The 24,696-nt window shown below is 51.5% G+C and overlaps 2 protein-coding genes across 3 annotated transcripts in view; one reads left to right on the forward strand and one right to left on the reverse strand.

Moving 5' to 3' along the window:
- Positions 1-679: 679 nt before the first annotated feature.
- On the forward strand, positions 680-8,664 carry BBC3 (BCL2 binding component 3). Of its 2 annotated transcripts, none has more exons than XM_036834949.1 (4): positions 680-817; positions 3,566-3,854; positions 5,256-5,446; positions 7,548-8,664. In XM_036834949.1, exons 2-4 carry the CDS (start codon positions 3,581-3,583, stop codon positions 7,662-7,664), a joined length of 582 nt encoding a protein of 193 aa, XP_036690844.1. In that variant the 5' UTR covers positions 680-817; positions 3,566-3,580; the 3' UTR covers positions 7,665-8,664. The 2 variants fall into 2 exon arrangements, with proteins under 2 accessions (XP_036690844.1, XP_036690845.1); XM_036834950.1 differs by lacking the exon at positions 680-817 and adding an exon at positions 1,364-3,162.
- A 5,266-nt stretch (positions 8,665-13,930) lies between these two features.
- SAE1 (SUMO1 activating enzyme subunit 1) overlaps positions 13,931-24,696 on the reverse strand; it is a 68,153-nt gene continuing 57,387 nt past the window's right edge. Inside the window, exons 8-9 of the mRNA XM_036834397.1 lie at positions 18,569-18,638; positions 13,931-14,949 (exon numbers count right to left, since the gene is read on the reverse strand). Of these exons, the coding sequence (XP_036690292.1) occupies positions 14,857-14,949; positions 18,569-18,638 (163 nt within the window). The 3' untranslated portion in view covers positions 13,931-14,856. The remainder of the gene's footprint in view (positions 14,950-18,568; positions 18,639-24,696) is intronic.

Consider the following 24,696-nt stretch of genomic DNA (forward strand, 5'->3'; position numbering starts at 1 on the left):
GTGCAACTGTGTGTGTCCCTGACATTATGTCAGTCTGTGCGTCCCAGTGACCCTGTTAGCAAGTCAGGTTATGTATTTGTGTCTGGATGTGTGAGTGCTCCGTCAGCGTGTGAGTTTGTGCGTCCACGCCTCTGTCCAGGGTGTGCATTTGTGTGTCTGCGAGTCGGCTTGTCCCCGAGGCCCTGTCAGCACGTGACTTTGTGTACCCTGGAGCGCCAGACGGTCAGTCTGCGTACACGTCTCTGGGTGTGTGTGTCTATGGGTCCCAGTCAGTGTGTCAATGTGTGTGTCCGTCTGTCCCGCTGTCTGGGCGGCCGATCAGCGCGCCTCCGAGCCCCGGGCCAGGCCCTGCCCCGCCCCCGGCTGCAGGGAAACCCCCCGCGCCGAGGTTGGGGGCGCGGCGCGCGCCAGCAAGTCCCGACTTGTCCGCGGCTGGCGGGCGGGGCAGTGGCGTCACGCGGGGGCGGGGCGTGGGACCCGCCAGGCGGGGGCGGGGCGGGGCGGGGCTGCCGCCGAGCGGGCCCGGGATCTGCCGGGCGGCCTGAGACGCGGCGCGAGCCACATGCGAGCGGGTGCCTGGTGGCGGCGGCGGCAGCGAAACCAGCAGCAGCGGCGGCCAGGACGCGGACGCGCCTGCGGCCCGAGGAGCAGCCGAGGCAGCAACAGCAACGGCAACAGCGGCAGCCACTGCAGTTAGAGCAGCAGCAGCAGCAGCCACAGCAGCAGCCGCAGCGAGCGGCGCTCGGCGGGCGCGCCCTCCTGAAGGAAGCCGCCCGCCCCCCATCACCGTCCCCTCCGGCGTGTTCATGCCCCCGGGGTGAGTGTGCGCGCCCCAAGTCCCAGCCAGCGGCAATTGGCCAGGCCGGGTGGGCTCCCTGGAGGAGGTGGCGGGAGTGCACTCGGAGAGCAGTGGGGGGGCGCTGAGTCCCTACACCGTGCCTCCCTCTCTCCCTGCCCTCCCCACCCCCCATGAGGCTGGTGTCGCTGGGCGGGAGGCACTGAGGGTCCGAGAGCGCAGGTGCCTCAGCGGTCTGACGGGTTTGTTTACAAACAATGGGGTGCGGGCTCGGCAGCGCCCCCTGGCGGCCAGTGCGGCCCCGGGGAAGTGAGTCGACCCCGACTGCCCCGGCCCCTGCAGTCCGGGAGGGGCGGGGGGTAGGGGGGGACGGCGTGGAGGGGCGGCCACACCCCGGGCGCGCGCGCCCGCCGGGGGCGGCGACAGGGGGCGGCTCGCGGGCCGTGAAGTCTGCGGCTCCTGCGGGCGGGGGCTGCGCCCCAGCAACAGCCTGTTATTGGCCCCGCGCTCGCCTGGCGGGCGGGGCGGGCGCACGTGGCGGCGGCGGGGTTGGGGGGGGGGGTTGTGACAGCGCAGGGGGGCTTCTGGGCCCGCCGTGGGAGCGCGCGTGTGCGGGGTTGTGGATCTGCAGGTGTCTCGCCTGGGTGTGTGCGTGTGTCTGGCTCCGAGTTTGTGCTGGGGTCTGCAGGGAGTGCTTGTGTCAGTCCCGGGGAGTGGTGGGGCTGTGGCCCGTCGTGGTGTGCGCGCCGTCCCCATGCGTGTTTGTGTGGGGTTCTGTCTGTGTACGCCGCGCCTGAAGGCGGGTGCTCTGTTTATGTGTGGTGTACCTGTGTTGTGTCCTCTGTGAGAGTTGTCTGTGTGTGCTGTTTGGGGGTGATTCTATGGGTCTGTATTGCCTGCCTGTGTTATAGTGTGTGGTTGTAGTGTGTTGGTGTGTTGCTTGAGTGAGCTGTTTGTGTTTACATGTGTGTGTCTTGCCCGATGTGCTGTGTTTATGTATGCTTGTGTGTCTTGCCTGTGTGTACTGTCTGTGACTGTCTGTGTATATCTCCAGGGCATGTGGCTCAGCTAAGCGTTTGTGATGGTGTGCCTGCCCAGTGCCGATGTCTGTTTTCTCTCCAGGTGTCTGTGTGAGTTCTGCGTGGTGTGTGTGTCTGTGTGTGTGTGTGCTGGGGGTTGTCTGGTCTGTGTTTGCCTTGTGTGTCTGGCATCGGCGTCTGGGAATTGAGGAGCTGGGCTCTGGGGGGTCTGAGCAGAGCAGTCAGTGGATGTTGCTGGCAGCCTCTTGTATGGGGCTGTGTCTGAGCCCGTGTGTGTGTGTGTGTGTGTGTGTGTGTGTGTGTGTTGGGTCTGAGGGGCTTGTCTCTGATCGGCTGGCTCATGTGTGTCATGTGGGCTGCGTGTGTGTAGTGTTTATGTCAGTCACGTGAGACCAGTGTTTTCTGTGGGTGCTTTAGGTGTGCGCGCTGCCAGGGCAGTGTAGGATTAGAGTTAGCTGTAGTGTGTGTGTGTGTGTGTGTGTGTGTGTGCGCGCGCGCGCGTGCACGCGTGCATTTGCGCGTGTGTCCGGGGCTGACAGTTGGTGATGGTGTTTGCAGGTTGGGGGAGGAGGGAGGGTTGATGTCTGCTGTTCTGTTGCGTCTCTGTGTTGTTGCCGGCATGTGGTGATGCATCTGGGTCTGATGACATGTGTCTGTGTGTGCCAGCTTTACATGTGTCCTGGGGTCTGAGAGTTGGTGACAAGTGGGTGTGTTTCGGTTGTGTCGGTCCGTGTGTGTGTCCATGGAGGTCTGTTTTGTGTTGATATGTGTGTGAGTCCTGAGGTGTGTAGGTCTTATCTATTGCGTGTGTGTTGTCGGGAGGGGCATGTGTGTTTGAGAAGTGTGGCAGTGCCTATTTGGTGTGTGTTTCTGACTGTGCTTGTGATGGCTGCATAGTGTGTACGTGTGTGTCTGTGGGCCTATTAACAGTGGCTCAGCGGGTGAGAGCCTGACGGTTTGTGTGTGTGTGTGTGTGGGGTGGAGGGGAGGGGTTGTGCCGGCCAGTATGCCTTGTGTGGATAGTTCTTCCTGTGCTCTGTGTGTATGTGTGTGTCCACGTTTTGGTCAGTGTTTGTATGTGTGTGTCCTGGGACATCTCAATGTTTTTGTGCAAATGGGAGACGAGGTGGGAGGTCTGGCTGGCCAGTCCTGCGTTAGCCTTTGTGTGTGTGTTGTGTACCCTCCACACACACCCCTTTGGGTCCTGTGTGAGTCCCCGTGTGTGTTGCGAGGCATCACAGTGCCTGGCTGCCCTCCCTGTGTGCCCATCACTGTGTTCCGGAAGTTAATCCCACCAGCCCAGGCCCTGTGTGAGTCCCACGTTGGGTGAGTTTGTGTTGCGGGGCTGTCAGCCCTCATACACACACACACGCCTGACAGACCCACAAGTCTGGGTCCTGCCTGAGCCCTTGTCCTTGCTGTGACAGCCATCCTGTGCCTCCTTGTCCCTCATGTGTGCCCATCACCATGTGCACGGGAGGCTATTCCGGCCAGCCCAGGCCTCGGGTCAGCCCCTGCGGAAGGGTGTGTCTTGAGGGGCCATCACGCACACCTACGGTCCCCTCCGTCTGGGCCCTGCGTGTGTTGTGGGCGCCAGCCCTGGGCTGCCTGGCCTGCCATGCGTACAGGAGTGGGGTGCCCTGTGTACCCCGGGTGGGGTGGGTGCGTCGTGGGGCCCTGCGCCCCCTGCACTTCCCGGCTGACCGCACTCCTCTGCCCTGTCCTGCAGGCCCCAGGGAGCGCCATGGCCCGAGCACGCCAGGAGGGCAGCTCTCCCGAGCCCGTAGAGGGCCTGGCCCGCGACGGCCCGCGTCCCTTCCCCCTCAGCCGCCTGGTGCCCTCGGCCGTATCCTGCGGCCTCTGCGAACCCGGCCTGCCTGCCGCCCCCGCCGCCCCCGCCCTGCTGCCCGCCGCCTACCTCTGCGCCCCCACCGCCCCGCCCGCCGTCACCGCCGCCCTGGGGGCCCCCCGCTGGCCTGGGGGTCCTCGCAGCCGGCCCCGAGGCCCGCGCCCCGACGGTGAGTGCCCGCCCCGCACCAGGGATGCTGGGAGCCGGGAAAGAGAGACACGGAGGAACCGGAGAAGTGGGAGCGAGTGGGGGGAGGTGGCGAGCCGGCCGGGCCACGGGGAGGGTGTGGCCAGTGTGGTCTTTGTGTTGCAAGAAGCAGGAAGACTGAGTGGGAGGCAGGGGGTGGGGGGAGGCCGAATGGGAAGTCCCTCCTGGAATCTGACTGCAGTCCCCGAGTTGCAGCCCACGGTCTTTTCCGGGCCTGGGGCAACAGCTGTTTCCAAGCCCCCTTCTCCCGGTCTGGGTCCCCTGAAGCCCCCTGAGGGCTGTAGCTGGAGAGAGTGGGCAGAGATGACTGTCACTTCTGGACAGTGGGGAGGGGTCGAGTGTGGCCTTTTGCCTTTTATCTGCATCTCTTTGGCCAGGGCCCGCCCTCTCTGCAGCCCGGCCGGAGGAAGGAGAGGGGGAGGGGCAATGGTATGGGGAAAGGGTGGGAGGCGGGTCTTGGGGAGGGAAGGGTTAAAGGTCCCCTGCCTGATGGGCTGTTAACTCTGTGGTGCCCGGCTAGCCCCATCCCAGCCGGCACACTCGGTGGCAATGGAAAGATTGTCCCGGTTTCCCTCCCTACCCCGTTCCCGGACCCCAGAGAGATCAGGAGAGAGAAAACTTCCCCGGCCCTGTTCCCTGGCAGCAGAGGCAAGAGGAGACCCGATTTCTAGACCAGAGTCACAGGTGTGGAAACTGAGGCCCTGATTTTAGGTCTCAGGGATCCCTCGTGCCAGGACCTGGCGTGACAGAAGGGAGGAAGAGACGCCAGGGGAGCTCAGAATGTGCGTGTGGGGAGGAGGCAGGAAGGCATCTCCCGCATCCCAGCCCCTAGGCCCCTGCTCAGAGGCAGCCACAGCCTGGCCTTCTGGTTTCCAGGCCTCGGCCACATCCGGGGGTGTGGCTTCACTGTGGTTGGACACTAGAGGGCAGGAGACCTGAGGCTTGTGACTCTGGGTGTAGTCAGTCACCGTAGCCCTGTGTGACCTTGGGCCACTTCTTAGGGTGAGCCTCAGTTTCCCCATCTGTTGAGTGGAGCAGTCAAAATTTGGCACCGTTTTGGAAGGGAAGTATTTAGGTAGGATAAGAGGAAGCACTTCCAGACTCACACGGGTAGTGAGGTGGTAGCTGGCTAGACAGGTGATCCCAGGAAGGCCTCCCCAGGACTTCTTTTTTGCCTGGGGAGTAGGAGCTGAGAAATCTGGCTCTTAAAGGGGAAAACAGAATCTCTAAAATGAGGTGGGGAGCAGGAGAGAAATCAGGCGGCTGGAAAAGGGAGAAGTAGGCCCTGGATAACTGGTCCCCCCGGGACACCTCAGGGCCTAGAGGGGTGGTGGGTGTGACCACGGCCCTCGGCTTTTCCCAGGTCCTCAGCCCTCACTCTCGCCCGCGGAGCAGCACCTGGAATCGCCAGTGCCCAGCGCCCCGGGGGCCCTGGCGGGCGGCCCCACCCAAGCGGCCCCGGGAGTCCGGGGGGAGGAGGAGCAGTGGGCCCGAGAGATCGGGGCCCAGCTGCGGCGGATGGCGGACGATCTCAACGCGCTGTACGAGCGGCGGGTGAGTGCTGGGGGAGGGGTAGACGGCAGGTGGGACTTCCCGCCGGGGAGGGGGCTGCGGCAGCCCAGCCAGATGTGCGGCAGCTGCCGCCCTGCGCGGCGGGGTCGCGCTGGGGACAGGCAGGTGGGAGGGACGGCGTGTCCGCGGAGCCGCCGTAGGGCTAGGGCCCGCGCCGCGGCTGTCATGGCCCGGGGGAGGGCCGGGGCCGGGGTATCCGCGAGCCCTGCTGCGCGCCCGGGGTCCGCGGCCGCGGGGACTGAGGGCGGCGCTCGACTGAGCGGCTCATATATCCCGGGCTATTTATAGCCGGTGAGTCAGCAGCGGCGGCGCGGCCGCGCCCGCCCCTCCCACCCGCCCGCGCTGCTGCGGCGCGCCACCCCGCTTCCCGGGCGGGCCGGGGGCGGGCCCTGGAGCCCCGCCCCGCCGGAAGCCCCGCCCCGTTGGAGGCCCCGCCCCCAAGGCCCACAGCCAGGCCTCTCATTAAAGCAAAATATTTGAAGCCTGGAGCAGTGAACAGAGAATAACAAACACCAGGGCGCCCACCACCCAGATCTGTCCAACCTGAACATTACACCCACACTGCTTGCTTATTCAAAGAAAAAAACAAAAACCGGATGTTGTGAAGCTCCTTGTTTCCCTCCCTGACCCTCTTCCCCTCACCCCTTCCAAAGGAAACCTCTCAAACCTCTCAAATTGGCCTGTCCATTCCTCTGCAGGTGTTGATTCTTTTACTACATATTTACCAGGCCACAAACAATGCTTAGGATTGTGGGGCGTTTCAGACTTAATATACGTGATATAGTATGTGTTCCTCTCCAAACTCCCCGCTTCTCAGTGTTATGCTTGAGATTCATCCATATGGGCAAAGGAGCTTTAATTCATTCGTTTTCACGGCCATGTAGCATTTTATTGGATCGACATGTAGTATCCTTGTTCATTTTCTCATTGGTGGGTATTTAGGACTTTCCAGAAATGTCTCAAAATTTTATTTATTTATTTTTGTTTGTTGGTTGGTTTGGGTTTTTTTTTTTTTTTTGGCTCTTCCAAAAAATACACATCTCCAGGTGCACGTATGTGTCTCCAGAGCAGATACCTGGCTGGTCTGCCGGCCCTCAGCCTTAGTAAATGATAGCCTGCTCACCAAGGTGACTGTGCCAGGTGGCACTCCACAGCAGTGAAACAGCGGCAGGCTTTTAAATTTCTGCCAATCTGATGTGCCCCCTTGGCCACCTTCTCCTGGCTGCCAAGTTTAGTGGGGAGTGATAAGGAGGCAGGCTGGTACCAGGCAGCCCACCCCCAGCCACCCATTAGGATCATTAGGATGGTTTATCTGACCTTCTTGTTCACATCTATAAAATGGGTTTCTCCTTCCCACCTTGTGGGGATGAGATTAGGTGGGCCCTGCTAATTAGCACCGGATTTAGCCCTGCATTCAGTACAGGGAGTGGAGAGTACTATAGATATTCATAAGTTTTTTAGTATTGTTAATTTTTATTGGTGGGAAGTCTTTTCTTGTATCTAGCTTCCTTCGTTTCTAACACTGTGGAACTGAGATGGTCCTAGAGGCTACCCCCAGCCTTCATCCTGCCACTGAGGAAAGGTTAGCTTTACCTCGACATACTTCCGTGCAGCTTCAGTGCAGATGGTGAACCATTCCCAGTTCTTCCACAGATTGTTCTAGAATTGCTGAGACTATGGGCTCCCTGCTCCCTTCTGTGTGGCTCACCAGCCTTTTATAGGAGGGCAGATGGGCTGCAATCCAGCCCCACCCCTCAGCCCCGTGTGACTTTGGTTGGGTAACTTTCTCATCTGGAGACCAGGGACTAGGAGACCACAGCTGATATGTGCAGGCCCTGTGCTGAAGACGCTGTCTGCATCCCTTCCGTCCTAGTCTCATGTTCCAGAGGCCCTTGGCCCAAGGTGGGCAGAGAAATGTATCTGGACCCGATGAACAATAATAATAGTACCGACCTCAGAGGGTTGGTTGAGGGCGTAGCTCACTCTTAGAACCGTGCCTCGTTCCTCGCTGCCCTTCGACCCGACCACCTAGGCGCCCCAGTCTCAAGCCCACTCTAACTTGGTCTTCGCTCTCTTTCCCTAGAGACAAGAGGAGCAGCAGCGACACCGCCCCTCCCCCTGGAGGGTCCTGTACAATCTCATCATGGGACTCCTGCCCTTACCCAGGGGCCGCGGAGCCCCGGAGATGGAGCCCAATTAGGTGCCTGCACCCGCCCGGTGGACGTCGGGGACGTGGGGGGCAGGACCCTCCCACCTCCTGACGCCCTGGCCAGTGCGGGGGACTTTTTCTGCACCATGTAGCATACTGGACTACCAGCCCTGCCTATCCCAGGGGCGGGCCAGGGCAGCCACTCCAGACCCAGCCCCGGCCTAGCCTGGGGGGCACTGACGGAGATGTGGACTCCTGGGTCCCTGGCTGAGGAGCCAGGGGAGAGAGGGCTGACGGACTCAGAGTCTGAAGGCGGCGGTGACCGAGGCGGTGGGGACTGAGCCGCCCGCCTCTGCCGCCCATCACCATCTCAGGAAAGGCTGCTGGTGCTGGCTGCCCGTTCCAGCTGCAGGGGTGACACTGGTGGGGGGGGGGTCTCTCTCTCTCTCTCCCAGTGCTCCTTCACTTTGGGCCTGGCCTCAGGCCCCTGGTGCTTCCCCCCCTCCTCCTGGGGAGGGGGCCCGTGAAGAGCAAATGAGCCAAACGTGACCACTAGCCTCCTGGAGCCAGAGAGTGGGGTGCGTGTGACGGCCGCCCCAGCCCAGCGCCCAGCCATCTTCCCTGAGCCAGCCGGCGGGTGGTGGGCATGCCCGCCTCACCTTCATCTGGGGGTGGCCAGGAGGGGCCCAGACTGTGAATCCTGTGCTCTGCCCGAGACCACCCCCCGCCCCCCCATCAATCCCATTGCATAGGTTTAGAAGAGAGCACGTGTGACCACTGGCATTCATTTGGGGGGTGGGATATTTTGGCGGAAACCGCCCCAGCCTTAGTCCCCAGGGCGAAGCGCTGGGGGGAAACGGGGAGTCAGGGAGGGGGGGAATCTCAGAAGAGGGAGGAGTCTGGGAGCGGGGAGGGATGGCCCAGCCTGTAAGATACTGTATATGCGCTGCTGTAGATACCGGAATGAATTTTCTGTACATGTTTGGTTAATTTTTTTTGTACATGATTTTTGTATGTTTCCTTTTCAATAAAATCAGATTGGAACAGTGGATACTCTTCCTGCTCTCCTTCCCTGCAGAGGGGCCTGCGCAGAATCTGTGAGCCCTGTCTCGGAGGAGGTGCGGGGCAGTGCGCAGATCACCCTGAGGTGTCTGTCCTTGTGTTTAAAGGACGGCTCCGGGGGACTTCCCTGGTGGTGCAGGGGTTAAGAATCCGCCTGCCAATGCAGGGGACACGGGTTCAAGCCCTGGTCCAGGTAGATCCCACATGCCACGGAGCTACTAAGCCCGTGCGCCACAATTACTGAGCCCGAGTGCCACAGTTACTGAAGCCCGCGCGCCTAGAGCCTGTGCTCCGCAACAAGAGAAGCCACCGCAATGAGAAGCCCGCACACCGCAACGAAAAGAGTAGCCCCCGCTCACCGCAACTAGAGAAAGCCCACGCGCAGCAACGAAGCCCCAATGCAGCCAAAAATAAATAAATAAAAATTAAAAAAAAAGGACAGCCCCGGTGCCACTGTGTGCACCCAGCCTTCATGCACCCCTCGTCAGCTCCCACTAAAAGCTAAGCCCCTGAGGACAGGGTCTTTTTGGGTGTTTTCTCCTCACTTTATCCCCACTGGATAAAGTATGTCAGGGGGGCTTGATATTTACGGAATAAATGAATGACCTATAACTTACTCAGAAGTCCCACTGGGAGGAGTCCTGGGGAACTGTCGGTCATGAGACGGACCTGGTCCCTGCCCTCAGGGAGACAGAGGTGACATCTGGGATCAAGGTGAAACTTCACCCACGTAGCCACCCTAGCATACTCTTAACCGTAAGGCCTAGCATTAAAAACCTGTGTTGAATTAATACAAGAAGGGGAGGGAATTCCCTGGAGGTCCAGGGGTTAGGACTTAGTGCTTTCACTGTCAAGGGCCCAGTTTCAATCCCTGGTGGGGGAACTAAAATCCTACAAGCCACGCGGTGTGGCCAAAAAATTAGAAAACCAAACAAGAAGGGGAGCTTCTACCATGATCTTCGGGAAAATAGGGCAACCAGCCAAATGCTTCCCCTGTGTTGTCTTCCATACAGGACTGCCCCAGACAGAGGTTCAGACCCAGCTCTGCCCCTTCTCCTGGCTGTCCTCACTGGTAAAGGGGCAGTTCAGAGGCAATGGCCCTTCTAAAAGGCCAGGCCGAGGGAAACGGGAACCATCATCTTGGAGAGGAATTTGGCAAAACTTTGAGGATGTACATACCTATGGCAGCAAGTGCCTTCCTGGCTGTGTCTCCCTTAGAAGTGAACGTGCACAGGTGTCCAAGAGTTGGCAACGCGCAAAGCCACCACCTAAGTACCAACAGCGGTTGGAAGGGTAAATCAAGTCTGCTGTTGTACAACAGGACAATAGAGAGTAGTGAACTGGAATGAACTAGAACTTTATCCCTATGAATAAACAACAAATAATAGCAAGAACAGCAAGTAGCAAAATGATGGTGGGTACTGGGTGTATATCCTATGGTATTATTCCATATTTTCGTCATGCTTACATACTTGTGCATGGGGCCCAAGGCCCTGAGGTGGGGTGGGAGGTGGTGTGCCCACCCAACCGTCTGGCAGGGAAGCTCTACTTGGTCCTCACTGCTCCCCTGGCAAAGAATGCACCCTCCTCCTGCCACCAACAGCCTCCCCTGTCCAGGAACAGTTTGCTGAACTAATTTTTTTTTTCTTTTGGCCGTGCCACACAGCTTGTGGGATCCCGTTTCCCGGACCAGGGATTAAACCCAGGCCCCCTGCAGTGGAAGCCCTGAGTCCTAACTACTGAACTGCCAGGGAATTCCTGTCGCTGAATCATTGATCTGGTTGGATTAGGTCACGATTTTATTGTTTTCTCTTCGTCAGATTTTTGTTTCTGCTTCCTCTCTCCTGCCTTCTCTTGGATTATTTGAATACTTTTTAAGAATTCTTTTAAATGTATCTTTTGGTGTTTCAGCATTTTTTTAGGACTGCTCTAGGGATTACAAACTCATCTTTAACCTATCTGCTATGTGTCTATTGTACCACATCACTTAAAATACAGAAGCTCTGCCACTGCACATCCCTGCTGACCCTCTACTTCTCCATGAAATGATGGATTTCATGCTATAGTTGTCATACGGATCACATCTGCACACCTTAACTTCCACAAGACATGTATTAACTTTTGCTTTATTTATTTATGTATTTATTTTTGGCTGCTCTGTGCACGTGGGATCTTCCCAGACCAGGGCTCGCACCCGTGTCCCCTGCATTGGCAGGCGGATTCTTAACCACTGTGCCACAAGGGAAGCCCTGTATTTTCTTTTTAATAGAACCAAACCTACCATTTTTAAGGACTGAAAGTGGGGAATTCCACCCTATCATCCAGGTTGGAGGGAAAGAAGCAGAGACCCAGGGATAATCGAGGCCAAGAGAAGGCCACATTTTGTTAACAAAGTCCAAAGGGCTCCCAGAAAAACAAAGGAGGGATCAGTTGTTCAGAGGGAAACACCTGAAGTCATCTGTGTGGCCTTCACTCTCGGAACCCAGGTGCCGAGTGGTTCTGCAACGTAGCAGAGTCGAGGCTCAGAGGACCTGGCAATGAAGCCCTCAGCTAATACACTGCCACCTGCAAACCATGCAGCCTCCAGCAAGGTAATCCCAAACTTGAACTGACAAGGCTTCCAAGACACAGTGAGGAAAAGCAAAATGCAGAAAAATCGTTATTTTGTGAATCTGCGTAATAGCAGCTAACACGGAGCGATTTCTACTCAAAGAATATATTCAGTCATTTAATCCCAACATATCAGAGGAATGTTCTACTATTACCATCTTACAGATGGGGCGACTGAGGTACAAAAACGTCACTTGCCCAAGGTCATGTGGCTAGGTGGTAGAGTCCAGGTTTGAACCTGACAGTCTGGAAGGATTCACTCTCAGTGGCTGCCAGGGTGCCCTCTGGGAGGTAAATATGAAAAGGGATACAGCTAACATCTACAAAAAGCATCTCACATTTCTCTCCAAAATCAAGTTTAGCTGTTAAGTCAGCTGCTCCTGCTATGTGGCCAACGCTGAGCTGACAGGCATGGGAAGAGGAATCTTTTGACTCTTAGACTTGTACAAATATTGCTTGAATGTTTATTACTAGAAGCTTAAAAACAAAAGCCACTCTCTTCTGGACTCAGCTGAAGGCTGAGCATCTGGGCCTGACTGATGGTTTTCAGGGGTGACTCCTAGGTCTCAGGACCTTGGGAAGGAAAAGCCAGAGTTTTCTTGTCTTCACCAAGATCACAAGAAGCTGAGCCACTAAATGAATGTTTACTAGGTGTCCTGTACAGAAGCCTTCCCCCTCTGCCCACATTCCACCCTTGATTTGTTGGGTGAGGCTCTTTCTTCACCTGCAATATGGGCACGACAGTATCTACCCTCATGGAGTTGCTGTGAGGATTCAAACCATTTAGCTAAAGTACAAGTATTTTGAAAGGTATCAGGCAAGCAGTGTGAGCATGTAAGCTATTATTTTAAACTCTTTTGCTTGCCAACTACAACCTAAACTTCCGTTTCCCCACCTGTAAAGGGGCAAATAGGTGATACCTCAATAGATATACATTTATACTTACCAAAAAAAAAAAAAAAAAAAAAGCAAGAAACTGACAAAAAGTGTCTGCACTGCAAAGGGAAATCATGGAACGTGGGGCTGCGATGGGACCAAGAGCGTTTTTTTTCGTTTTGAGTAGCACCTGTTCACTAGAACGTTCTGTCTGAAACTTCAACCATTGAGCACCTAATGAAGTTTGGCTGCTACACATACCAGAGACAAGAGAAGTGGGGTACAGAGTAGAGAAGGCTGGCAGCCCCAAAGAGAACCCATTTCCTTTCATTTAATAACTCCAGCACACCCAAAATATTTGCTACCTTCTCAGCTCAGATCCCCTTTCTCAAGTGGGCTACATTATCTCCTGAGGTGCTAGAAAGCACAGGATAATCACTGTGGACTTCCTGGAGACTTAGGGAAATCCATTCTTATGATAACACCAACATGTAATATGGGAAAATATGAAATTTGGAGCAAAGAGAATAAAGACATTTCCTGCCCAGGGCTGGCAGCTTCCAGCACCACCCCCCAGGTTCCCAAGGGGTCCTTTTGGGATCACTCAATCTCTGCCATTACAGGTACAGGGGTGGAAAAGTTCGAAAGAATCTTCAGAGAAGATTCAACAACAATTTTCTTTTTAATTCATGCAGACCCGCCTGCTCCCCCTTGTGACCAAGGCCCCACATTGCAAAGTAAAGGGTGTAATTAGCTCCAATTTTCTGAGACCCTGCAAGATTCATGCAAGGATTCCCTGCCTCAACACTAATAGGGCCCAGAAAGGGGCAGCTCCAAAAATGCAGCCCTAGCTTCACCTAGGGTGGGAGCAGAGGTGACCAGGAGGGTTGGGGGAATTGAGTTCTTCCTCTCAGAGGAGATCAGTTTTTTTTTCACTGACTGCAACAGGGCTGAAATAGGAAAGGAGCTGATTTATTCATTCAAACCAGCCAGACGATTTACATCGTGGAGAAGCCAAGTGAGGGTAAGGAGACTTGGAACGTGCTGCTGAGTGAAGACAAACCTGGCGCTCCAACGACAGCTCTGACCCGTCCAGCTGTGGGACTTGGGGCATTTTACTTAAGTGTCACTTAACCGTTATGAGAACATCGCTCACTTCTTTTTTTTTTATTAAATTTGTATTATTTATTTTTGGCTGCGTTGGGTCCTCGTTCCTGCGCACGGGCTTTCTCCAGTCACGGTGAGCGGGAGCTACTCTTTGCCGCGGTGTGCGGGCTTCTCATTGTGGTGGATTCTCTTCTTGCGGAGCATGAGCTCTAGAGTGCGGGGGCTTCACTAGTTGCAGCACGTGGGCTCAGCAGTTGCGGCGCGTGGGCTCAGTAGTTGTGGCACACAGGCTTAGTTGCTCCAAAGCACGTGGAATCTTAAAGGTCCAGGGCTCGAACCCACGTCACCTGCACTGGCAGGCAGATTCTTAACTATCACTCACTTTTACTCCTTTTCCACTATTATTACAATTGCTATCCCTGAGAACAGCCACTACTTAACTGAATTATTCAACAGACAATAAGAATCAGAAGCTTCTGCAGGCTAGAATATGAGCACTCTCTTGCTGCACTGCCCAGAAAAACGGTGGCAGGAATGGTGACGGAGGGGAGGATCTTTGTGTCATGTTAAAGCATCCAGGGACATTTCTTCAGGTTTAGGCAATTGTTGGATCGCTCCCTGTCAGAGGAAGAAGTTTCTAATGTGGAAGAAAAACAAACAAATCCTAAAGCAAATAACTTTATTTCAATCATTCCTTTTTAAAGAACCAAGGAAATATAGAAAATATAAAAAAAACACGAACAGCTGCAATTCAGGGGGGTAAATGAAGGGCCGATACAGCCCTTAACACGCGACAGCCTCCAGAGCGAGGGTCGGTACGGCATCGGCATGGGGCTCCGTGGGAAGGGCGGTCTCCTCTGTCCCAGCTCGCGGCCAAGGAGTCAGAATCCCCAGGGGGTGGGACCAGGGAATCTGCCTTTTTAAAACGAGCTTTCCCGCTAATATTCCATTTGCAAGGTCTCACCCTCATACCCAAGAGGACTTGGTGATATTTCCTCTCGTCCAAAATCCAGGCTGGAACTCAACTAATCCTAAACTAAAACTCAAGAATAGCACACCAGATGCCACCTGTTGTTTTTCAGAGTCTCAAACTTTGGAGGAAATACATTCCGCCTGCCATGTTTTTTCCTCTCTAAGGGCACCTGTCGGCATTTGGAACTGTGGTTCCACTAGTGTTTCATCGGTCCTAGGCCTTATTCCCCACCTGAAGTCATGCTCCTCTCTGTGTGACAACAGGCGGAGACTAAGGCCGAGAAGGTGGCAAGAGGCTCCTAAGCAACAAGGCGTGCTGGCTCGTGGCCGGGGGGACTGGCGACGCCGTGACGAGGAGTCAGAGGGGGCTGTCAGGTGCTGGCCGCGCAGGCCTGGGACGGGAACGGCGACAGCCAGGACCTACGCCCCTTGCTTAGCAGCCCCGGGTGCTGAGAAGCAGCACATCTGTACGACCTCACTGCTCACAGGAAACGGTTTGCATGGGTTCAGTGACTTCACTCTCCCTCGCCTGGAGAGGGCCGTCACGGGGGAAGGGGACAAGGATCACATGTGAGCAAGCCGCGGGCAGCATCGCTGCGGCTGCCAAGTCTTGGGTTCACTTGGGGCCGAGGCACTCCACAATCCCGTTCCCCTTCATGCCATCAAAGAAGAAGAAGTTGTTGTGAGGAGGGTCCCTTTGAGACAGGGCCTGGGGAGCGAAACAAGAAGAGGGTTCAGCTCAAGTGCTTTAAAAGGGATAAAATGGAGAAAAGAGAATAAACCCCCAAGCTGAAATCTTCTAAAAGCAACGTGGGCAGTGGGTCGCAAGAGACGTTGATTTTGCTCCCCAGGGGCTATTTGGCTATGTTGGGAAACACTTCTGATTGTAATTGTCATGTCCCTTTGCTCTGTCCCTTACCAGCTGTGTGTCCTTGAGCAGATCATTTAGCCTCTCTGACCTTTACTTTCCCCATGTAAAAGGAAAATAACAAATGTTTTATCCTAGGGATTAAAAAAGATGCTGTACCTCAAATATCTAAAACAATGCCTAACATGGAGAAGCACCGCTTGCTAACGGCAGCAATAATTATTTATGACTATTCAACTGAGAAAGGCACTGATTCAGTCCAACACGTCTGAGGCTGCAGCCTCCGTCACCTGGAGAGACACTCACTGATGCAGAAGCGGCGCTTCCTCGAGAAGGCGGTGCTGCCTGCCCTCCACGGGACAGGCCAGGGCTGGGGTCCAGAGGGCCTGGGACATGCCAGTCAGCCATGAAAATGATGATTATCTCGTGGGGTTAACAGAAGTTCACAGCACTGTTAGAGATGGAGTTAAGAGTCCCTGAAATTACATGCTGAATCATGTGTGTACCTGTGTGTACTGGGGAAAGGTCCATAGGCGATAGTGGACATTTTCAACGCAAGAAGGGTTACTGTTTAAAGAGGAAGACATCACCCACGCAGACTGCTAGGCAGGCTGTCACGGTTTCCGGGAGCACCGTGCTGTCGTCCCTAAGGCAGGACCTCTTTACAAGGTTAGGAGTGTGCTCTAAACATCCCGAACCTCTCCTCCTTGCACTGAGTGCCAATCCCAATCCACTTTCTCATCTGTAAAATGGAGACAATTATACCTGTTCCGAGTGGTTATTCCGTAAGTAACCACTCTTCTGAGGAAGGTGTATTGAGCATCTACTCTGTGTCAGGTACCGCGCTAGATACTAAGCAGTCTGAAGTCCCTCCCTGCCTGGGGCTTGGATCGGAGGTTTGCCCCCTGGGCTGGCATAGGAAATGGCAAGGAAATGGCCCCTGCCTGCTAGGGCCCCTGGTGAGCGCGAAATGCGATCAAGCTTGTAACGTGTCGGGCATGTAGTAAATTCTCAATAAATGGGAGCTGCTATGACTAACGGGGGCCAGAGGTCCTTTCCCAATATCTGAGGCCCCAAGCACTCAGCCAGGTGGAAGGGCCCAAGAGCCCACAGGTGGATCTTAGACCTGAGAACCCAAGTTCCAGGAGATGACACAAGGCGTTTTCACGTGGAGCTTGATAAGGCTGCTGCTGTCACTCTCACCTCTAGTACTCTAGGTGGGGAGACCGACCGCGGACAGTGGGGAGAGAAAAGAAGGATGATTAAACCCAAGGAAGCGGGACATGACAGAGGACATGGATAGAACATGTGGTGTCTGGAATGATGCAAGGAAGGAGGGAAACAAAGATGATTCCAAGGGAACAGACTTATACATTTGCCCCCCTCATCTCCCGATGTTTACTTTTTACGGGTGGTCAGATGGTCCCACCAGGGAAAAGGGGGAGGTCCACGGCCCTCAGATTGTAGGTCTTTACCGCCAGCTGGCCGAAGCTGGAACGGTGTTAAGTAAGGGGGAGTGGCGGGGACAAGACAGCAGGGCATGGGGTGAACATGGGGCAAAAGGTAAAGTGCTTCCCAAGCAAGATGGGGGTAGGAGGAGATTCCAAACACACCCAGCAACCAAGAATGCAGAGTACTCTGGCTATCTGCGATAAACAGAAACAAGATGCTGGGCAACAGCTGTCCCCTGCAGGCAGGAAGGAGGGGGCTGCACTAGAGGTTAGGACTGGGATGCAGAGAAGCCCCTGCACACAGTGGGGTCAAGGCCACCTGCCTGACCCACAATCTCCATCCCACATGAAAAACTCAGGGAGCAGCTTCTCAATGGGAGGTATGGAGGTGAGGCTAAGGGCGCAAGGACGGTGGCCCCGGGTCCACACAGAGCCCCGCCGGACGGGAGGGCCTTTAGGGAGGGCACCTGAGGCCTGATGGCAGAGCACAGGCTCAGAAACCAGATGGCACGGGCTCCAGTCCCGGCTCCGCCGCCTCTCTGCACCTCAGTGCCCCCTTCACACAGCAGGGATCACCAGCTCCTACCTCTTGGGTTGTTGTAAGGATCAAATGAGTCTATCCACGTAGGGAACACGGTCTCTGTGCGGTAGGTACGCACTGAGCTTTCAATAAATGTTATCTACTATTGTTGTCGTCACTGTAGGCTACAAAAAATATATTATGTTCCCATTCCCCCCCCTTATTTTTCCATCACTGTACTCTTTCCTGCCTCAGAATCCTTCTCAACACAGTCCTCTGGGCAGCCAACTTCTCAGACTGGGGACATAGCTGAACTTTTTTATCAGTCTGGGTTAAGCAGAAGGCATGAGCAAGAAAGCAGGCACGGCATCCCATGCTTCTCCTCTTCTCCCACTGTACCTCCTCGGTGCTCACCCCTACTGCCTATGACATAGAAAGTTAGATTTAGGGAAAGAAAAGATCCAGAGAGAAGGATCAGGAAAGAAGAGAGAAAAAAAAGGCCTTGAGAGGATGGTGGGACCATCAAATTGAGTCAAATGTTTCCAGAGCAGGACAAAGTAGTGACAGCTGGTCTCCAAATCGTCCTCCTAAGCTCAAACCTGACGTGTAAATGGACGTGGAGAATTATTTGACCAGGCACGACTCTGCTCCATGAAAGAAAAGGACACCCCATCACTGCAAGTCCACTAAAGCAGTTAAGAACCTGCAAAAGGCAAATTCAATATCTTTGGGCAAATATCAAAGTCCCCAAAGAAAGTAAAATACATCTGGGGGTATGCTATAGTTCTGGCAACTCAAACGTTCCAGAAGAGACTCAAAAGGCTGTGCTAGTTACTTGGTTACCTCATGACCCTACATGAAATGCTTCCCTTCTGAGAGGGACAACGGCACCTGCCTAACGTGGGCACAGGTCACCCTGGATAGAGCCTTGTGGGGCTCCTGGCACAGTGCACGGGCCCCACTGGTACTGATCTCCCCCTGCTCTATACACACCCATGGTGTGTGCAGTAACGAGAGGGTGCTTTGACGCCATGGCCATGGGTGGAGAGAAACTGTGAAGCAGAGGTGGAGAAGTACAGGTCGTGGAATCCCTTCTCTGGGCCTCGGTGTCCACCCCCTAAATGGGGGTCAGGACAGTGCCCATTTCATAGAGCTGTAAGAGGCAGAATACCTGACAAATATCATAAGCACCAGATAACTGGTTGGTATAGTTAGGGGACGGTGCACAGCACCTCACAAGCTCTTTGTCCAGCTCTGAGTAGGCAGGCACTCAAAGATCATTTGCTGCAGGCCCACCTGGATGGGCTGGAGAGAAGAGGATGGGGTGGAAAAAGGAAGGAAGGAAGGCAATGGGGAGGGCAGGAGACAGGGTGAGTGGAGTCAGAGAAGCCAGGCAGCTCTCTAAGACAGTCCTGGGTTCCCTCTGTTGGCACATCCAAGGTCATGGTGCACAGGGTCAACGATTTTCTATGCCACAGTGACTTTTTACCTTCACAATTTCCTGGGCCAGGATCCCTCCAACCACTGCACACACTGGGGCCATCTCAGAGAAGCAGTACCTAAAAGAGAAGACAAATGAAATGGAGCACCGAGGAACAGGAAGGCTGGTAAGGACATCTGGAAAAGGTCAGTAGTGGGTTCACCTGAATGAAAACATCTCCTACCAGGAGGAGTCAATTCAGACAGCAATGCTAATGCTGGCAACTAGGCGTGAAAATTAAATCTGATCCAGGTTAGTAGGTGGCTGGGAATGACCTCTGAACCTTGGCAGGCAAGAATTGTTTCACAACTTTTTTTTTTTTTAAAGTTAAAGGAAAGGCTATATCTGTGCGTCCTAAAAATAAAGTCCTACAAATATCAGATGTTTCAGTGCCCTGGTCACATTCTCGCAATTCTCTCCTGACCCACAATGGGCAGTGGGTTCTATATGCTATTCCCAGACAAATGTCAGGAGTAGGCCTGTGTTAACATGCAGGAGGCATGGGAAAGTCGGGGCCTGAGGTTAAAGCACGGGAGCAGAAAAAAGCCTTCACTACCCACGTAGATACCAACCCTTCCGGGCCAGGATGGGCATCCAGAGGACAAATTTTAGCTAATATTGTCACCTGCCCCAATCACCCATCCTGGACAGCCAAACGCTTTCTCCCCCCACCTCCCCAGAGGAACCATGCCTCGCCAGTTCCCATCCCTGAACACAAAAGGGTTTTTTAAATGAGCAAATTGAGGTGCAGGCAAGTTAAAAGGAAAGCTTCCCTACGGAACCCTACCACGAGGAGACCACCTCCCGTCTTCTTGGTTTGGTACATACCCTTCTAGACATTTTTAAAAGGGCACATATCTAAATATATATAATTTAAAACCCAAGTCATAGCAGCTATTATTCATTGTGCCCTGTAACCTACTGATGGATATTTAAGCTGTTCAACATTGTGACCATACATCTTGGCAGTGGTGTCCAAACAATTCCTTATGGCAAATTCCCAAATATAGAATTGTTGAGTCCTGATATATTTTGCCAAAATGCCCTCCAGAAAGGCTATACCCATTCAGCTCGCATCAACTGTGCTTGGGGATGCCCATCTCCTCACCCCCTGGCCGGGCCCAGCACTCCCATCTGTCCATCCACAGAGGCAGCTCTTCCTCCCGCGTACCAAGGTTCACTGCAGAACTATAAAATACACAGAGAACTATACCAAAGAGAAACTAGTCACCATAATTCTACTACTCAAAGACAGTCAAATGTGGGAATATTTTTCCTTTAAAAAAAATTCACCTACCTTCTATGTGATCGTACAATACAAATTTAACATTCTGCTTTTTTTTATCATCTCAACAAAATGCTAGCAAACCAAACCAGCAACATATAGACACATGATCACTTCAACAGACACAGAAAAAGCATGAGACAAAATCCAGCACCTCTTCAAGATAAAAACACTCAACAAACTGGGAAGAGAAGGAAATTTCTTTAAACTGATAAAGGGCATCTACGAAAAATCCACAGCTAACATCTTACTTAACGGCAAAAGACTGAAAGATCAGGAACAAAACAAGGATGTCTGCTATCACCACTTCTATTCAACATTGTACTGGAGGTTCTAGCCAGGGCATTTAAGGAAGGAAGGAAAAAGAAATAAGGGGCATCCAGACTGGAAAGAAGAAGTAATACATATATTCATAGATGACATGATCTGGTATATAGAAAATTCTAAGGAAACCACAGAAAAATTATTTGAACTATTAAATTCAGCAAGGCTGCAGAAGACAAGATTAACATACAAAAATCAATCTACTTCTATACATGAGCAATGAACATCCTTAAAATGAAATTAAGAATTTGACGTACAATAGCATCCAACAGAATAAAATATTTCAGAATAAATTTAACAATAAATGTGTAAAACTTATACTCTGAAGACTACAAAACATTGTTGAAAGAAATAAAAGACTTAAATAAGTGGAAAGATATCCCCAAGTTCATGGATCAGAAGACTTAATATTGTTAAGATGGCAATACTCTCCAAATGTTACTCGGACAACTGGGTCTCTAAAGGCAAAAGAATTAATGTGGACCCCTACTTCACATCATGTACAAAAGTTAATCCAAAAATGGATCACAGACCTAAATGCAAAAGCTAAAACTGTAAAACTCTTCAGACGAGAATATACATGTAAAAACGGGGGAAAAAAAGATAAATTATATTTCATAAAAGTTAAACATTTCTACTTCAAAGGATACTATCAGGAAAGTGAAAAGACAACCCACAGAATCGGAGAAAATTTTTACAAATCATGTATCTGACAAAAGGACTTGTATCCAGGGACCCCTTACAATTTAACAATAAAAAGATAACCCAATTTAAGAATGGGCAAATGATCTAAATAGACATTTCTCTAAGAACATATACAAATGGTCAGTAGGCACATGAAAAGATGCTCTACATCATTAGTCATCAGGGAAATGCAAATCAAAACCACAGTGAGATGCAACTCATTACCCACTAACACTGAAACAGACAGACAATAACACTTGTCGGCAAGGATGTGGAGAAATTGGAACCTGGATAAAGTGCTGGTGGGATGGTAAAGTGGTGTGCCCACTGTGAAAGAGAGTTCAAATTGTTAAACAGAGTTACCATATGAGCCATCAATTCCACCCTTTGGTGTACATATCCAAGAGAAATGAAAACTTATGTTCACACAAAAACACATGAATGTTTATACTGGCTTTAGTCACAATTGCCAAAAACTGGGAACAACCCAAATGTCCTTCATCTGGTGCATAAACTGTGGTACGTCCATACAGTGGACTACTACTCGCAATAAGAAGAAATGAGCTATCGATTCACACAATATGGATGAATCTCAAAGGTATTAGGCTAAGGGAAAGAAGCCAGACTCGAAAAGACTACACATGCTGTATGATTCCATTTATATTACATTATTGAAAAAGGCAGAACTACAGGGACAGAGAACAGGTCAGTGGTTGCAGGTACGGAAGGGGCTGATTACTCCAAGGCAGCATGAGGGAATTTGGGGGGTGGGGGGGTGTGTGACAAAACTTTTCCATATCTTGTTTGTGGTGGTAGTTTCACAACTCTGTGTCTTCGTAAAATTTTACGGAACTTTAAAACAAAACACACAAACAACTCACAGTACTGCATAACAAAAAAGAATAAATTTGACTGTATGTAAATTAAAAAAAAAAACACCATGAGGAAACAAGAACAAATTTCACTGTATAAGTCTAAGTAATAAAAACTAAACAAGACAAAAACAAGCATCATCTCAAGACATAATCAGACAAGTTCAGAATATGGGATATTCTACAATATAACTGGCCTGAACTCCTAAAAAAAAAGGCAGTAAACTGTTCTAGATCAGGAGTTGGAAAACTTTCTTTGTAAAGAACCAGACATTGACATTCTGCTTTAAAGCCAAATAATTTTTTGGCTTTATAGGCCATATGGTCTCTGTTTAAACTCTTTGTAAAAACTCTACAAGAGCTGTCACAAATAATACACAAATGAGTAGGTGTGGAATAAAACTTTATTTACAAAAGCAGGTGGCAAGGAACAGTTTGCCAACTCCCAGATTAAAAGAAGCACAGAACCAAACGCAACAGATGAACTCTGATGCATTCTTAAGCATCATGTCATCATTCTGCCCCCCTCCCCAAAATAAAAAAGCAAAATATTAACAACTGAATCTAACTGAGTGGTATACAGATGTTTACTACTGTTCACTATTCTTTCCATTTTTCTGTATGCTTGACGTTTTTCATATCATTTTTAATCTGTGTATTTGCATTTGCTCTGTAATATTAACTCTCTAATGCCTTTCCAATTTCTCTTTCTTATAAATATGATAATGAATATCTTCTGTACATAAGTATTTGCTCACATTATTTCTTTCGGGTATATTCTCATTATCAAGGAGCAGAATTACTGGGCTAAAGAGGGAACACTTAAATGACTCTCGATACTTATTTCCAAACCGCCTCCTTAAAAGGTTGTACCTTTTCCCATCACGCTTACTAACAATGAATATTTTTTTTTAATCTACAAAGGATTTTTGTTGATTTTACATAATCTCTGATAAAAAATATAATAACAAATGCAGTGATTTTCTCTGGTTTACGGAATTATGAGTAATTTTCATTTTCCTCTTTCTAAATTGTTTAAATTTTTTATACAATTTTTAAAAGTTACTTTCCATTCAGTTATTACAAAATATTAGCTATACATGGTGCAGCCAAAATAAATAAATAAATATTGGTTCTATTCCCTGTGTTGTACAATACATCCTTGAGCCCATCTTACACCCAATAGTCTGTGCCTCCCACTCCTCCTCATTTTCATCTTTGAATTTATTCCACACTATCTGATTTTTCCATAAGATATATATTATCTCTGAAACTTAAAAACCAGTAAGTTCACCAAAGGACAAATATTGTATAATTCCACTTATACAAGATACGTAGAACAATCAAATTCATAGAGACAGAAAGTAGAATAGAGGTTATCAGGGGCTGGGGCAACACAATGGGAAGTTAGTGTTTGACAGGGACAGAATTTCAGTTTGGGATGATGAAAAAGTACTGGAGATGGATAATAGTGACAGGTGCACAACAATGTGAATGTACCTAATGCCACTGACCTGTCCATTTACGAATGGTTAAAATGGCATAATTTATGTTGTGTGTATTTCACAATAAAAAAATTTTTTTGAAACAGTAAAAGTTATATTACACATACAAATTATGAATGTTCATCACAAGTGTTTATAATAGTGAAAAACTATAAATAACTCACGTACCCACCAATAAGGTAATGGCTAAATAAATGACCATATGGCAGACAACGAAACACTACGCAGCACAAGTGAAGTTATGGATCTGTATTTGTGACACAAACAAGTCCATGATATGCTGGAAAAAGAAGGCTATCACATGAAAGGTACAATCTCATTTTGATATTTAAAAAGAGAAAAAACATGAATAAATACACATACTGATGTCTGTGAGGCTAAACCCCCAAATTAAGCCCCAAGTTAGCAGTGGCTACTTCTCACTGGGAGGACTATGGATGATCCTTTTCTTCCCTTTTATATTTGCTGGCAATGGGCATCTGTTACTTTCATAATCAGAAAAGCAATAAAGCTCTCTGAAAAGAGAATAAATAACATAACGTGAAGGGACAGGACAAGCAGATCACAGACAGATGAGGGAAATGGAGACTTGGGCACAGCTTTCCCTACTCAAGCAAGCACACCCTGCTCGGAGCTGGCAGTGGGTAATTTGCGAGGGTAGCTCAGCTGCCAGACGGCGGCTCATTTCCTCGCCGCATCCCTATCCCATCTCCACCAGCCTCATCTCCACCAGCCACAGACGGACTTCGAGAGGCCGTCAACCACCTCTTACTTAAAAGGCAATAGAGAGGGAGCGCCTGAGCACATGAGGCGTAGTCACGGGAAAGCGGTTTCTGCAAAGGGGTAGGGGGGACACTTTGGAGAGGAAACTAGCCGGCAGCTCGTCCGGCTGTTAGCAGTTAGGCTGTGGCTTTCTCCTTCTGGGAAGCGGGGCCTCTGCCACTGGCTGGCGATGCAGAGGCAGGCGGTTCATCACTCTAAACACCCAAATCAGTCACTCGGGGCACGCTCAGGCCCGGCACGTGGCACTGGGTGTGCTCGGCGGCCCTGCGGCCTGGCTACGTCCACTGAAGCTGGAGCCCTGCAGAGCCTGCCCGCCTCCTGCCGTGAAGCGCAGAGCAGGCACCACTTGCTCCTCCACCAAGAGAAGGGTGCCCGCTGTTAGCCCGAAACAGGGACCCCATCCCAGCCTGCAGTGTCATCAGCCCCGACTCCCAGTGCTAATTTACAAAAGCACCTTGCAGACAGCTGCCTCTTTCTGGCTGAGGGCCCGGCAGGGGATTCAAAGCCCACTGCTGGTCTTAAATCGGCTGAGGTTTGCTGGTGTCTAAGCGAGGCTCCCAGCCACGAGTGAACAAGGAAAGGACTAGGGAATGAAGGGACTCCGATTTACTTTACTGCTGAAAAGGAACCAAGGTACTGTGCTGTTACCAGCGATTAGCAGTGTGGTGAGATCTTGGTTGGCTA

This window comes from Balaenoptera musculus, chromosome 19 (assembly GCF_009873245.2).
Source record: "Balaenoptera musculus isolate JJ_BM4_2016_0621 chromosome 19, mBalMus1.pri.v3, whole genome shotgun sequence".
NCBI classification, from domain to species: Eukaryota; Metazoa; Chordata; class Mammalia; order Artiodactyla; family Balaenopteridae; genus Balaenoptera; species Balaenoptera musculus.

Excerpts from the sequence above, each read along its gene's own strand:
- BBC3 (XM_036834949.1), top strand. The coding sequence starts at position 3,581 with ATGGCCCGAGCACGCCAGGAGGGCAGCTCTCCCGAGCCCGTAGAGGGC. Across the intron at positions 3,855-5,255 it reads CCGAGGCCCGCGCCCCGACG|GTCCTCAGCCCTCACTCTCG; the intron begins GTGAGTGCCCGC and ends GGCTTTTCCCAG. Across the intron at positions 5,447-7,547 it reads ACGCGCTGTACGAGCGGCGG|AGACAAGAGGAGCAGCAGCG; the intron begins GTGAGTGCTGGG and ends CTCTTTCCCTAG.